This window comes from Notechis scutatus, chromosome Z (assembly GCF_049901735.1).
Source record: "Notechis scutatus isolate UNSWTSFEM ecotype Mainland chromosome Z, rNotScu1.2, whole genome shotgun sequence".
NCBI lineage: Eukaryota > Metazoa > Chordata > Lepidosauria > Squamata > Elapidae > Notechis > Notechis scutatus.
This window is the reverse complement of record NC_142025.1, coordinates 61,937,206-61,953,525: the sequence shown is the minus strand read 5'-3', so window position 1 is coordinate 61,953,525 and position 16,320 is coordinate 61,937,206. Positions and strand designations below refer to the sequence as shown.

Genomic DNA, 16,320 nt, shown 5'->3' with positions numbered 1-16,320 from the left:
AATAGTAGTTTTAATAAAATAGTTTATAATAATTATTTATAAACAAATAATGAATTTGTTAATTCTCTTAAGGATTTTGGAAAATAACTTGTGATGAAGACATACCTGTCATTCTGTAGTAACAGCTGGTTGGGAAAGTGAGTGTCTGAGAAATGGAGATGGGAACAGGACAACTGTTTGGGCATTGGGGCTCAAATCACGGAGTTGGAATGTGAAACTGTTACAAGACAATGGTCTTGTGTTCCCGTCTTCCACATTTCCCTCTTCCCACTGCTACCATAATATTCTGACCTGACTCCAATTTTCAAATAGTAGCCCTATTCTCATTTCCTGATTTCCCCAACCTCGGAACCGCCAACTGTCCTCAGCAGACATCCTTGGAAGGGGAAGCTGACTATTCTGAGACATTTTATTTTTATCAGCTCTCATCTCTTCCAGCTTAGTACATTCACACATACAGGTGAAACTCGAAAAATTAGAACATTGTGCAAAATTTCATTTATTTCAGTAATGCAACTTAAAAGGTGAAACTAATATATGAGATAGACTCATTACATGCAAAGCAAGATAGTTCAAGCCGTGATTTATCATAATTGATATGATTATGGCTTACAGCCCATGAAAACCCCAAATCCACAATCTCAGAAAATTAGAATATTACATGCAATCAATAAAACAAGGCTTGTACATAGAACAATAGCAGACCTCTGAAAAGTATAAGCATAAATATGTACTCAGTACTTGGTTTAGGCCCCTTTTGCAGCAATTACTGCCTCAATGCAGCGTGGCATGGAAGCCTGTGGCACTGCTGAGGTGTTATGGAAGACCAGGATGCTTCAATAGCAGCCTCCAGCTCTTCTGCATTGTTCGGTCTCATATCTCTCATCTTTCTCTTGGCAGTGCCTCTAGATTCTCTATGGGGTTCAGGTCAGGCGAGTTTGCTGGTCAATCAAGCACAGTAATCCCACGGTCATTGAACCAGGTTCTGGTGCTTTTGGCAGTGTGGGCAGGTGCCAAGTCCTGCTGGAAAATGAAGTCAGCGTCCCCATAAAGCTCATCTGCGGAAGGAAGCATGAAGTACTCCAAAATCTCCTGGTAGTTGGCTGCGTTGACCCTGGACTTAATGAAGCACAGTGGACCAGCAGCAGCAGATGACATGGCTCCCCAAATCAACACAGACTGTGGAAACTTCACATTGGACTTCAAGCATCTTGCAGTGTGTGCCTCTCCATTCTTCCTCCAGACTCTGGGTCCTTGGTTTCCAAATGAGATGCAAAAGTTGCTCTCATCAGAAAAGAGGACTTTGGACCACTGAGCAACAGACCAGTTCTGTTTTTCTTTAGCCCAAATAAGACACTTCTGATGTTGTTTATTGTTCAGGAGCGGCTTGACAAGAGGAATATGATATTGGAAGCCCATGTCCAGGATCTGTCTGTGTGTGGTGGCTCTTGATGCACTGACTCCAGCCTCAGTCCACTCCTTGTGAAAGTCCCCAACACTTTTGAATGGCCTTTTCCTGACAATCCTCTCCAGGCTGCGGTCATCCCTGCTGCTTGTGTACCTTTTTCTTCCACACAACTTTCTATTAATATGCTTTGATACAGCACTTAGGGAACACCCAACTTCTTTTGCAATTACCTTTTGAGGCTTTCCCTCCTTATGGAGGGTGTCAGTGATGGTTTTCTGCACAACTGTCAGGTCAGCAGTCTTTCCCATGATTGTGCTTCCCACTGAACTAAGAGACCATTAAAAGGCTCAGGAACCCTTTGCAGGTGTTATGGTTTAATTAGCTGATTAGAGTGGGACACTTTGAGCCTAGAATATTGAACCTGTTCACAATATTCCAATTTTCTGAGATTGTGGATTGGGGTTTTCATGAGCTGTAAGCCATAATCATCTTAATTATGACAAATCACGGCTTGAACTATCTTGTTTTGCATGTAATGAGTCTATCTCATATATTAGGTTCACCTTTTAAGTTGCATTACTGAAATAAATGAACTTTTGCACAATATTCTAATTTTTCGAGTTTCACCTGTACTCTACAAGCAAACAAGTTCTCCCTTGTTGCTGAATTACTGAAAAAGGTTACAGGCAGTATAAAAAACTAGTGGCAAAAAAAAACTTACTTGCATTTGCCCTACTATTAATATCTTTTTGAAGAGTCAATACACTGGTTAAATTAATAATTCTTCTTCTTGTAGTGCAGGCAGCAGCCATTTCCTGTTGTGGATTTTTTTCCATTTCAAGACCATGATCTGTTCGCTGTCTCTTTCTGCAAGAGAAATTTAACTGAATAACATCTCTTTTAAAGAACCCATTTAAGAAAACAAAGTGTCTGCTGATTTAAAAAATACAACATACTGTTAATATATCCATAAGCAATTAAATTTATAAAGGGAAGAAACCATATAAAGTAAAAGTTACTATAACCTAAGTCTATAAATAACATTTTTGTGGCACCTGGATTTTAATTAAGGTTATAAAAAATAATTCCTACCTGGATTTTAATTAGCTAATAAGAATATTTCAATCTTCCCACCTTATCAAAATAACATACAGGGGCCATTATTTACTGTAAAAGCATGAGAGTTACTACAAAAGTACAACACAACAAAAATATATGCTTTTAGGAAGCAAGGTGTATTTACACTTACCCATGGCAGGATAAGCAGAACATAATTAAGTTACATCCAATTAGGCTGGGGCAATCTACTTTTCAAATTATTATTAAACACAAAATGTTGGTTGGATGATAGAACATATATTACAAAATGAAGTAGAATGGTACCTCCTCTCAGGAATTCAGTACTACAATAATTTGATATAAAATAGAAAGCCAATTTGATGTAGTAGTTAAGGCACTAGGCTAGAAACAAGCATTCTAATCGCTCCTTAGGCACAAATCAGTGGGATGACCTTGGGCCATTCACTCTCTCTCAGTCCCAGGAAAAAGGTAATGGCAAATAATTCAAAAATCTTGCCAAGAAAACTTCAGGGATTTGTTCAGGCAGTTGCCAGGAATCAATACTACTTTGACAACACAAATATAAATATAAATAAAATACAAAAATATTTAAATAAAATAAGTTCACTAAAATAATCTATTTCCCAAATGATCTAAATTGTCTATTTCAGCAACTAATGCTTAATATCAACACTTTACATTAGTACTGGATAGGCGGGCAAAGAAATGAGCAGCATAGCATATATGAAACCAAACTATGGACCTAATACATCCTCCTACAAAAAGACCTGGGCATTTTATAGCACAGGGATGACATCTGGCCTTTTGACTGTCCCTGAACAACCATAGCAATGGGAAGGCACTGGGGCAGCAATGGCAGCCCTCCACAACAGTTCCAGTTTCTCATGCAGCCCCTTGGGAAAATTAATTGTTCACCCCTGTTCTACAATGTAAAGCTTACTCTATGGGAGTATATGGAAAATTTACTTCACCAGAAAATCAGTGGGTAGAGGCCTAAGAAACAAATTATATTAGAAATGGGATAGATTGTTCTGTTCTAGGCTTCCCCAAAAAGCACTAAGCAAACCCTGTGTCCTAGCAAAGCCTCTTTTATTAAATGAATGTGAATTTATTGCATTCACATTCAGCCAACAGCCTGGCAAACAGTCTTGCAAGGCATAACTATTAGCTCAGATCTTATCTACCTTGGAAAGCTGCCTGGTAAATATTTCCACACGCAGTGCTGACAGGGAAGGGCTGGGCAGAGTCTCTAGGTTACACAGGCAGATCTTCATGAGGTGGAACAAAAAAACAAATTGTTTCCTATAAAAGCCCCCTCCCCTTTTGCTCCTCTTTTAATCCTTATGGGAGGGCCATTCATCATCCACCTGTGGCCTTACTCCGTCAACCCTGAGTTCTTAATTGTTCCTTCCTTTTGGCAGCATGGGCAGGCTGGGAACTGGATCCAGAAGCTCCGTGCCTCACTGTTGTCCAAGCCTGAAGGCAGCTGATAACTGCCAGCCTACCCCGGCCCCATTTCTGCCTCTAACGCAAAGCCCTCATCTGAGCCCTCCTCAGACTCCAGCACTGGCCCAGTTTCCTCCCCAACCTCCTCGCTGTCCAACTCTGCTGCCAGCTCTGTCAGCTGCGGGCAGGTCATAACATACTTATCAGAATAAATAATGCTAAACAGCCCAGGCAAAATATTAAATAATTTTAAAAAGAATCTAGACCAAGATTCATCTTTTTTCTATCGAAGGCTTAAAAGCATATAGATTCTGATGTTAATGTAACTAGAAAAGAGAACAAATTTTCAAAAGAAATAGAGCGTTGTCCAAAAAACCCTCTTACCTTTCAGATACTGCCTCAACAGGCATTGATTGGCTTTCCACTGATCCTTTCAGTGTCTCTTCAGTTCTTGAAATACTTGCACTCAAATCATCACATTCTTCCATTTCAACATCTTGTACTCCAGTAGTCTTGCAACTTTGAATATTGCTATTGTCCTCTAGTTCTGCCACAACAAGCTCTGCATTCTTAGTTTTAATAACTGGTTGAAGAAAAGCATCCAATTTTTGCTCCCGTGAGTCAGTGCGGATCATCTGATGAGCATAAACCTGCTCACTTCCTTGAATAGCTGATTTTGTTGATTTAACAACTTCAGTGGAAGAGATGGCAATGGCTGGTAACAATGTCTTAATTGCAGAAAAATAATGATGAAAGAGTATTTTAATGTTTCTACAAATTAAAATCCTTTTCCAACCTCTGTCTTACATGAAACCTCTCTTAACTTTATATCACACAATTAAAATTATTAATGTATATTAAGATAATGTATTTGGATTTTTCAGTGATTCCACAGATTTTCAATGATTTGTCAAAAGATGCAATACTGATTCTTTATAACCCTCTCAATAAAGGAGAATGTTATTTAGCTCAGGGTTGAAATGAGGGGTCCTTGGTGGTCTCTGAGCTGGCTTGTTTTCTTGCAGACATTTCATTACCCAAACTAGGTAACATCCTAGCTTCTCATACACAACATAGTATAATTAATTTGGAATGATTTTCATAGGATTATTATTAATAAAACATATATTACTCATTTGAGGATAAAAGAATCCACTTACTTGAGTGAAATACATCCTCGATGAATTGGAACTTAACAATTTGCTCTCTATATGTTGTTGTACATGCTCCAGGATGCTGTCTTCATGGAGAAAATGAACTTCATGCTTTGTAGGATGCACATTCACATCCACATTCTGAGGTGCAATCTCAAGGCTATAAAACATTTTGAGAACAATAAGTGTAAGTTGTTCAAAGATGTGCTTGATTACAAATTTGCATTGTAACCAGAACTGTGGTGCTATGTATTTTTTCAAAACCAGAATTATACAAATCATAGGAATCCTTTAAACACACAACTGAGAGACATCTACTATATAGCCTGTCAAGCATCCAGACAGTATCCATGATATCAATCACTCCAAGACGTTATCTCTCCAATTGATTTATTAGGAACAGATCTGGCATGTTCAAAAGCAATTTCCCAAGTGAAAGCTTTTTCCCGTGTTACACAGAATCCACCTTCTCTCCTCCCACTTCTACTCTTCATAAATCACGAGAACCAATTAACTGCAACTGGAAATTCTTAATACCACACACAGAATAACCTTGAACTTTTCAATTCCTCTAACTCTCTAAAAATAAATATGTGGCAGCTGAATTTCATAGCTGACATACATAGCCTACTGTGCATTTGAAACAAATGCAGATATAATATTAATACTATAACATTCATTTACTGTAGTTTATTTCCAGGCCTTTTCTTCGTAAGGAAATCAGAAAAGAACACACAAGACAATTAAGCAGAATAAACAAGCAAAGACAGAAGTAGTTCACAACATTTGACATTGAAGTTTAATTTAAAGACCTGCCCTAAATGCAAATAATGTTTATTAGATTTATATTTTTATATTTTGGTTCATGAGCTAAATGTGGTATACTTCTCATAAAAGAAACTGGAAGTTCACATAGAAAAAATGTCTTTTGAATTATTTATTCATAAGTAGTAGTAGCAATCATAGTTTCCAAGAATAAGAGAACTGGCAGAAATATTCACAATATAGTAGCAAATTTATAATTTTACAGATTAACAATAAATTTTAAATTGTGCTTTGAAATGGACAGGCAGACCATAGATAAAACTGAAGCCTGGCTAACACATTTTGAACCAATGAAATTTGCAAAATGGTATTCAAAACCAAAGTCATATCTGTAATCCTTACAATAACCAAAGCAATAGATACCCATAGCATGAACCATCGTAACAACTAGTGAGGTTCCAAAAGAAAAAAGTGCTGGCCCACCAATCCTAATTGGGCAAAGAGGTTCAGGTCATAGCTGGATCTGAAATTCCAAGTTTAAGTCAGGATCCAGAAAAGATTCTTAATTATATTTGTTTATAAAGATAGAACAACTTTTACCAACACTCTTGAACATTCAAAAAAAAAGAAGCACTTTCTTCTTATGCAGATTTAATTTTCATTCAGTAATCCTTATCCAGTCAAATACATATATCAAGCATGGTCCTGAGAACCTACATTTTTGGTTTGTTAGGAAGCAAAAATTAGTCTCCTCTACCTGCCAAACTGAATTTCAACGGCAAAAGTATTTCTCAGTATTACCTTATATATAAAAATGGATACGTGTTTTTGGGTAAATAAGCAGCATATACAGTCTCTAGCCCTCTGCGCAAGGCAGCTGACTCTACCAATCGATCTGCAAAGAGAATAGACAACATTGTTTCAATTATCTTTTCCAAATTATCATTTAATATCCATTTCTGAATAAGCTTAGCTTTATATACAAAAAAAACCTATGCCAAATATATAATTAAAAAGTTAAATTTTATGACTGTAAAAATGTTCTTAAAAATCGTATGTAATCAGGACATCACATTCAACAAATATCCTTAAAAGACATACAAACAATGATTTGGAACCAACATGTTTTTGTTTTAATGACAGTTAATAACATTCTTATAAGTGAAACATGCATAAAAAAATTACAGTCAAAATATGACCAAAAAGAATGATCTATTTTGCCAAAAATTGTATTTTAATTAAGATCTATTTATTTGATAAACAGGTTATATTTCTTTCTAAATCACTGGACATAGTGATTCTGCCATGACGGTGATTTTTTTTTCTTACATGATTTCTTTGCCTGGTGCATAGTCAATCCATAGTTTACAGTTTTTCATACTTAGGCTCTCCTTATGCTAGAGCAGGGGTCCTCAAATTTTTTAAACAGGGGGCCAATTCAAGACCCCTCGGGGGGGGGGCCAGACCAGCTGAGTGGGCGTGGCTAGGTGGTCATTTGAGTGGGTGAGTATGGTTAGGTGTTCATGTAACTGGGGTGGGCATGGCCAATTTAGCAGTCCATTTTGCCTTTGTCCTTCCTAAGTTTTACTTGCTCAACTCAAGGCATCTATTTATTTAATAAGATCTTCCTCCCCAAAGGGAAAATGAGTGCACTTTCTTGACACTTACCTAACTTAATTACAACAGCAGTTTCAGATTCTTTAAAATAGACCATTAAAAAAAGAATTAAACAAACAGGGATTCAGTTCAAGAGTTGGGCCTCCTTAGACAGGCAAAGGAGCAGGTTTATATCTACTCCAGAACCTGGTAACAGGCACCTGTCAGCAGCAACCTCCCATATACTTGGGACTGTTCAGTTGCTAAACGAATGGTCCTAAGTCAAGGACTACCTGTAGATTTTACAGAGAATGTCAGATTGCTGTTTCTAGTTTAGGAGAAAGACAATGGAGGACCAGGAGAGAATTGGAAGTGAAGTAAATGGAAAAAATAGGATTCATTGTTCATTATTCATTGTTTATTTGTCAAATTTATACGATGGCCTCTGACACAAACAAGGGCCTCTGAGCAACATACAACAGGATTAAAAACAATATATAAATATAAATACAATGATAAGCTTTACAAAGTAAAAGGCTAAGAGAGAACAGTAGGTATCAATAACAATGGTTCCATCTCAATATCTCACAAATCCTCTGGGGATTTCTGGGAGGAGATCCATAACATCTTAAACTTGCCAAAGTTTAAATGCTTGCCTAGAGCAAGAATCACTGAAACTAAATAATTCCCCAGCCACCATCTTCTAGCAATGGTTGGCCCCTTGTCAGGTGGAATTTTGTTCATCTTTTTTTAGAACTGGGGAATGTACCACCCAGAGATTTTACTTTGGAAAATGGGCCATTAACAATCAGAACTATTGAGAAGGAGGGAGCAAGGACTGGTGGGAGTGTGTGACATCCCTGCAAACGGCAGCGGCTGTTTTGGAGGACAAAGGGAGTGGCGGGTCTGGTTAGCGGATAACAAAAAGGAAAGAGCGGAAAAGTGCGGTGAGCTGGACAACATGCATATGCACCCCCCCTTGTCCCCCCCAAAAAATCTGGTCTCTCTTAATTCCTGCTAACCACTGGCAAGGGCCAGTCTTCATGTGTGTGCACGCTCCCAAGTGTAAATTTGGAAGCCTTTCCTTGCAAGATGCAGGATTCAGATCATGCTGGCCCTGCCCCTTCTTCTTCAATGAAGAGCAAGAAGTGCTCTGACACTGCCATCCTAGGCGCACACCCCTCCCTCCTCACACGTGTCAATCCATCCGCTGCTGCCTGGCCAATTAGACCTAGTGGTGTTACGGGAAGCCTTGCTAGCCCTCCCCACCACCGCCGTCACCACCTCTCCAACCTTCAATGGATAGCAAAGCTAGAGTTGACCCCAGACGCTGCAGACCCCCTCCACTGCAGTGCTTTCTGAATGTGGCTTATAGCTCCGACTCTGAAGTGGCAGGAGGCAAGGGATGTCTTGGCACCACCAGCTGGCGTAAATGTACGACAAAGGTGGAATGCTATTGCCATGCAAAGGCAAGTACAGGGGCCCATTGGTCGTCCCAGAGCAGCTCCTCCACCTGGGTACACCCGCCGGAGCCCTTGAAGAAGCAGAAATGGGTGTCTCCCGAGGGCCTCCCGCTCGCCCACTGGCCAGACATGGCACGTCCACTGGTCATGGGATGGATAAGGGGCCCAAGGCGGAAGGGACGGCAATCGGGAAGCAGGTGCATAGAGGCCCCGTGGACGCCGAGGCAGGCCCAAAAGGAAGCTGAGCCTCACTGTGCACCCCCAAAGTGGTCTGCGCCCTTCAGCCGAGCACGGTGTGTCTTCCTCCCCTGCCGTTTGCCTTACCTTTATGGGCAGCCGTGGTGAGCCTTGCAAACCCTGTGGGCTGGAAGGTAAGGCTGATGGCGCTCAGCCTCCCTCCCCCAGCTCGTATCTCCACCCGGACTCTCTGGAGCGCACTGCTGGGGGCGCCAGGGACCACGTGACTGTGCCACCGGCCAGTTGGCCCTCCCCGCCCACCTGCCTGTACCCTTTGCAGAGTGCAGTGGGTGCAGAGTGTGTCTCCCTCCCTTGCCGTCAGCCTTACATTGGTGGGCATCTGCAAAAAGCTTTCAAGCCTCGCGGGTTGGAAGGTAAGGCTGATGGCACTCAGCCCCTTCCCCAGCCCACATCTCTACCCGGATTCTCAGTAGCTCAGCTGCTGCAGGCAACCAGGGATCATGTGGCTGTGCCGCTGGCCAGCTGCCTTCCCCACCCACTTATGGCCCACACTCTTCAGCCTTACCTTTGCAATGAGACCTTACCCACACCCTTCACCCTTACAGTGAGCAGACCTCCATGCGCCGGAAGGGTGACAATTGGAGGAGGGGCAATGCAAGCACAGCCAGCCACACAAGAACTGGTTGGGAGGGGAGGGGCAGGGGGCAGGGCTTAATCACCATTGCGTATGGGACAGTTGCATTGCCTTGGCGGGCCATATCTGTCCCATGGGCCATAGTTTGAGGACCCCTGTGCTAGAGCAGTATTAATTAAATATTAAAGAAAACCAAAGTAGGTTGAAAATTACACTTCTAATATACTTCATTTTAACTATATTAAATCAAATCAATTTATACCTTGATTCAGGACCTTATTTATTTCCTCAGATCCAAGCTGCATAATTAGTTGAAGACTACATTGGGCTTTCAGAAACATATCAGGGGTTATGTACACAAAAATGTATACATTTTTTCTTTTCCTTTTTTAACATTTCTATGAAGATTGATTATTATAATGCAAAAACATGAATGGGAGCTTTTTTTCTTCATTTTCAGATCAAGCTATTTCATTAAGATTTAGTGCTAGTTATTGCTATTTTTTAAAAAAATTATTTTAACTTCAACACATGAACTATTTAGAAAAAAAAAACACCAGTAGTTTCAAGATGGGATTAATGACAAAAATGGATCTCTAATGACTAAAAGTATTCCTTAAACATTCAGTGAAAATATGGAATTGAATATATTTGTACTTACGATTTACAAAAAGTAAAAAGATACACTTCTTCATGGAATAATTTGCATTTGTTACCAAACCTTTCATTTTAAAAGCCAATGTTGCATCTTCACAGCCCACTTTAATCAATTCTCTAAAGATATTAAAATAAAAATTAGTCCTTTGTTTTTTAAATAAAACACCTTTAAGAACACACTAAAACTATTGTAATTAATAATTATTAAACATGCAGCACATATTCTGCTCATGATTCCACTGTTTTCTAACATATAACCCAGATAAGGCCAGATTACATCTTCTATATCAGGGGTGTCAAACTCGATTTCATTGAGGGCCAGTTCAGCATTGTGATTGTCCTCTGGGACTGGAGGGGAGGAGGAGGGGTGTGGCCAGAGTGGTCGCAGCCAACTGGGGGCATGGCCAACTTGACATTGCTCATGTGGGTGGTACCTGAGCAGGGTTAGGGAATCAAGGGGTCTCCATTGGATGGAATATTTGTTCTGCAGGATGAGGAGAGGTCAGGCAAGGGGCGGGGCAGCTACAGTCAGAAACCATCGGCCACCATGCACTCACCACCCTTTGTGTGCAGGTGGGGATGGTTTCTGGCTGTAGCCACAGCCTGTTGGCCTCTTAGCTGGCCAGCTAGAAAAGGCTGTGGTGCTGAGTTTCATCATATTGACCCAGCCTTCACAAGCCCCACTCAACAGCATACTCATGAAGAAAAAACCCTTTTTATTTAGAAAGACAGGAATTCACAGTATTCATTGACAAAACTCCAGGTCCCACATCTGTAGGTGATTCACAAGCTGTAGTTTCCGAATTCCCAGCAGAAAGCCTCAATTAGCACTTCAATCCCAACACAAAGAGTCCTGACCCAACACAAAGAGTTCTGGTTAGTGGCAAGGAAATTCTGGCAAGGAATCCACCAGAGGAAACTATTCTGGAGCATGAATGGATGTCTCTGACAACCACGCCTCCCACACCCCTCCTCCTTATATCCCAGCCAGGGAGGATCTTATTAACGTCTCCTTTTCCTAGATAGCTGGTCCTCAGTCCTGCGTTGTTCTACTCTCTACACCTCTCTGCACATACGCACATCTGGGATAGTTCTTCCCCCTTTCTCATCTCTGGCCCCCAAAACAACTGTCTCTCTGCTTGAGCGTGAGTAGATGGGCCCTGCTCTGCATCTGGCTCTGAGACCTTCTGTTCCTCAAAGACCTCTGCTGGCTCCAATGGTAACCCAAGCACACCCTTCATTTCCTTTGACTCATCTGACTTGACTGCCATCTTCATTGGCTGTCAACGAACCATAACAGCACATGAGTGGTGCTTTGCCAGCAAGCCTAGCAGGAAGAGGGAGAGGGTGCAGTGCTTCCCTGCCCGCTACCAGACCCAACATGTGGCACCTGGCCAGGCTTCCCTAAAGCGCAGCAGATGGCAGGATAGAAAGATGCGCCATCCTAAGGCTGGAGGAAGAGGTCCTTTCCGAGGGAAGTGAGCTTTTGAGCCTCGAGCATCAGTTTGGGCAACGGCCTGCTGCTGACTTGCCCCACAATCTCCGAGCCACTCTGCCACTTACAGGGTGGCCCTATGGAGCCAAAGTGTACCCATCCAGGCATGGCGCCTCTTTATGGAGCGGTGAAGGCTCGCTGGGTTTAGTCTCTGCTGCTGCCCCCTTCATCACCTCCTCCAGGCTTGTCAAGGAAGATTTCCATGGAAGAGACCCAGCGGAGGTTGGCCTGCCTCACGGGGTTGTTGGGAGCGTGGGAAGGCAGGATCTATGCAGCTCCAGAGGACAAGAGATGCAGAGCCTGGAGCTCCCATTGGGAAAGGGAGAATGGAGGGGGAGAGTGCAGCCACCATGAAGCCCACCTGCCCCTCATTCTCTGGCCAGGCCAAGAATGGCTACTCCAGCCACAGCATCAGGACTCTCCACCCAGCTCACCCTCTCTGAGCGGGGGGCTGTAACTGCTGCTGGATGCAGAGCAGATGGGAGAGCAAGAGGATCGTGGGGCAGCGGCCAGAGGAGTGGGCCGGCACTCAGGTGGAGGGCTGTAATGGTGGGGCTGGTAAGGAGGGGGAAGCCTGCAGGATCGTTGTCTCTTGGGGAACAGACCACTGATGGTGGCAGTGGCAGCTGGGTCCCCCTGATCCATAAGAGGTGGTGGCAGTGGCAGCTGAGGGGCAAGTGATGGGACGAGGCAATGCTGGTCCGTACTCCTGTGCACACACACACACATGCCGGGGATGCGGTGGGCAGGGCTTGTGCGCATGTGTACCCTCTTCCTCCTGTGTGCACCGCGCATGCCAGGATGGCATATGCTGGGTCGAAGTGATGTGGCCATCCCCTTATAATTTCCAAGACAGCCACAGGGACCAGATCTGACCACATCGTGGGCCAGATCCAGGCCATGGGCCTTGAGTTGAAACCCCTGGCCTACAGTATATCTTTAATGATTATTACTACTACTAATCAGTAATTAAGTTTTAGATACAACAGTAATTAAAGTCACTGTAAAAATTAGTCAAAGTTCTTTACTCATAAAATAAAACTATGTTCAGATATTCTTATAGTTATTTTCATACCTCCTGTAGAATTTTTTTTTGTAATGTACAATTTTAGGGAACCGCCTTATTTAGAAGCACACTGCCCACTTAAACTATAACTAGATAATCATGAAGTAGCCTTTCATAAGCTCCAAAGTGCCCTTCCCTTTACACTTTTGCATATGCAAGAAAAACCAAGAAATAACTATTTTAGAAGAGTGCATTCATTTTATCTATGAAGAAAAATAAGTTACTCCAATCATGCTCAAAAATCAGTTAACAAAAGATAATTACTATAAATCAGCTATCTCAAAGTTTTCTAACCCTTTTGTGCACTATTAAACATGTATATATTATGACGAGAGAGAGAGAGAGAGAGAGAGAGAGAGAGAGAGAGAGAGAGAGAGAGAGAGAATCCATTTATTTCAAGTAATGCATTTTTTAAAAGCCAATCCAATTGTTTCATATGGCCCTTAAATAAATTAAACTAAAACTAATTTGTTTAATCTTAAACACAAATTTGCTAGTTTGGTTGGTCTTAAGTAGCCGCATCATTTTTTATGTGGAAAAGGAAAAGGGGAAGGGATGAAAGCAGGGAATCTAGGCCGCTGCTTTTTAGTCGATAAAGCTTTTTCTTAAAAAAACTTTAAAAATAAATATTTTACAAACTTAGAAGGTGTTGGCAAACCCTAAAATGATTGCCTGGTGATACATTTGTGCAGAGACACTATGATTCTGGTCTCAGGTTTAGATGATAATAAGATCTAAACTACACTAGTCTAAACTAATGAATATCAGAACATCAATAGATGCAAGGAATCTTATTCAAGCCTTGCCCGACTATTATTTATCTATTTATATCTCACTTTTATTATTTTTATAAATAACTCAAGGTGGTGAACATTCAAAATAGTCCTTCCTCCTGTTTTCCCCACAAAACAACCCTGTGGGGTGGGGTGGGATAAAAGAAAGTATCTGGCCCAAAGTCACCCAGCCGGCTTCCATGCCAAAGGAAGATCTAAAACTCAGTCTCCTATTTATTACCTGGTGCCTTAACCATTAAACCAAATTGGCTCCCTGTGTGTTAACACCTGCTATTTTAATTTAAAAACATAGTTAATATGCATCCAAAAAGTTATTTAAAATTTGTTGTAAGTATTTATATCTTGAAGCTATGTTCTTTCACAAATCAAAGGTGAGCAGATTTATCAAGAGAAAAATAGGAAGATTAAGCAATGCAAAAAAACCTCAATGATAAAATAGAATAGAATAAGCTGGAAGGTCTTCTAGTCTAGTCCCCTGCTCAAGCAGGAGAACTTATACCATTTTAGATAAGTGACTGTCTAGACTCTAGACTCTTCTTAAAACCATCCAGTGATGGAACACCCACGATTTCTGGAGGCAAGCTGTTCCACTGGTTAATTGTTCTCACTGTTAGGAAGTTTCTCCTTAATTACAACTTGCTTCTCTCTTTGGTTAGTTTGCAACCATTATTTCTTGTCCTGCCCTCTGGTGTTTTGAAGAATAATTTTACCCCCTCTTCTTTGTGGCAACTCCTCAAATACTGGAATACTGTTATCATGTCACCCCAATTCTTCTTTTCTTTAGACTAGCCAAACCCAAACCCTGTAGCCATTCTTCATGTTTTTGTCTCCAGGCCTTTGATCATCTTACTCTTTTTGGAACTTTTTCCAAAGTCTTAACATCTTTTTTGTAGTATGGTGACCAAAATTGTTTGGAGTATTCCAGGTGTGGTTTTACTAAGGTTTTATAAAGATGTACTAGTACTTCACATGATCTTGATTCTATGCCTGTTTATACAATCCAGAATTGTATTAGTTTTTTTGCAGCAGCTGCACACTGCAGGTTCAAGTGACATTCAAGTGATCCTCCACTAGGACTCCAAGGTCCCTCTCAGTTACTGTTTTTGAGCCAGGTCTCACCTAATATATATGTATATCTTTGATTTTTTTCCTGCCTAAATGTAAAACTGTGCTTTTCTTCACATTGAAATGAAATTGGATAGGGCCCATTGTTCAAGTCTGTCAATATATTTTTGTATCCGGAACTTGTCTTCTGGGGTGCTGGCTATTCCTGCCAGTTTAGTGTCATCTGCAAATTCAATGAGTTACCCTTCCATTCCCTCATCTAAGGCAGTTATGAAAATATTGAAGAGTACTGGGCCCAAAACAGAGCCTTGTGGTATTCCTCTACTTCTGTCCATGTGGATGTAATAACATTAAGAACTACTAATTGAGTATGGTTGGTCAGCCAGTTACAAATCCATCTGGTAATGATGGTGTCTATTTCACATTTCTCTAGCTAACCCAGAAGTACATTGTAGTCTACTTTGTCAAATCCTTACTGAAATCTATGTATACTATGTCCACAGCATTTCATTGGTCTACTAATTTAGTGACTTTATCAAAGAATGAAATGATTGTTTGGCATGATCTGTTCTTAACAAACCTGTACTGGCTACTAGTTATAACTTAATTTGCTTCTAGTTGTTCGCAGATTTTTATTATCTTTTCTAGAATCTTCCCAGGTGTTAGGTATAACATTGATACCCAACAAGGTTTGGGTGGATAAATATATAAACTAAGGTATCATAGTTTAAGTGTTTGTAACTTTAAGCACCACACTGCATGTAATTAGCCAATTAAGGGTGCGGTTAGAAACTGCAATAAGAGGAAGCAGGAGAAAGCTTGCTGCCTACTGCCTACTGTTTTACTGTTTACCGTTTGCTGTTTACTGTTGTTTACTGCTGGATACAACTGTTTACTACTGTTTTACTGCGACTGTCTACTGTTTGATCGTTCTACTGAATATCCAGCGTTATCCTCTGGAGAAAGGCATCGGAGGAGGAGAAGATATCTTTATCGGCTGATAAAGATATAGTAAGGACTATTATCTGGACTGAGTTAGGGAGTCTTACTGAATGGATATATTGTGAATGACATACGGACTGATTGACAATGCTTAAACTCTAACTGGATTAAAAACTATTTAAACTACAAACAGTGTTTGTGTTCAGTGTGTGTATACTCTAAAACCCTTCCTCTCTCATTTGGCTGCCTGGCTTGACTGCTGCTGCATACTCTGCTAGAGGTTTATCCCCAAACTCTAACACCAGGTATTGATGTTAAACTGCTTGATCTGTAGTTTCCTGGGTCTGTTCCCCTCCCCCCGCCCTTTCTTGAAGATGGGAACCACACCAGCCCTTATCTAATCCTCAGGTAATTCCTGGTGCTCCAGGTTTTTTGAAAGATATGGTACAATAGTTCTGAAAAAACATCTGCCAGTTCCTTCAGAATTCTGGGGTGTAATCTGTGAGGTCCTGGTGATTTATATTTGTCAGGGTCAGATAGGTATTCCCTTACTATTT

General features: G+C 41.0%; 1 protein-coding gene across 5 annotated transcripts in view; it reads right to left on the bottom strand.

Moving 5' to 3' along the window:
- MLH1 (mutL homolog 1) overlaps nucleotides 1-16,320 on the bottom strand; it is a 91,822-nt gene that overhangs the window by 31,310 nt on the left and 44,192 nt on the right. For all 5 annotated transcript variants that reach the window (XM_026679514.2, XM_087948000.1, XM_087947999.1 and 2 more), the window contains 5 exons: nucleotides 10,406-10,518; nucleotides 6,655-6,748; nucleotides 5,095-5,248; nucleotides 4,319-4,662; nucleotides 2,130-2,275 (listed from right to left, as the gene is read on the bottom strand). In XM_026679514.2, the coding sequence (XP_026535299.1) occupies nucleotides 2,130-2,275; nucleotides 4,319-4,662; nucleotides 5,095-5,248; nucleotides 6,655-6,748; nucleotides 10,406-10,518 (851 nt within the window). The remainder of the gene's footprint in view (nucleotides 1-2,129; nucleotides 2,276-4,318; nucleotides 4,663-5,094; nucleotides 5,249-6,654; nucleotides 6,749-10,405; nucleotides 10,519-16,320) is intronic.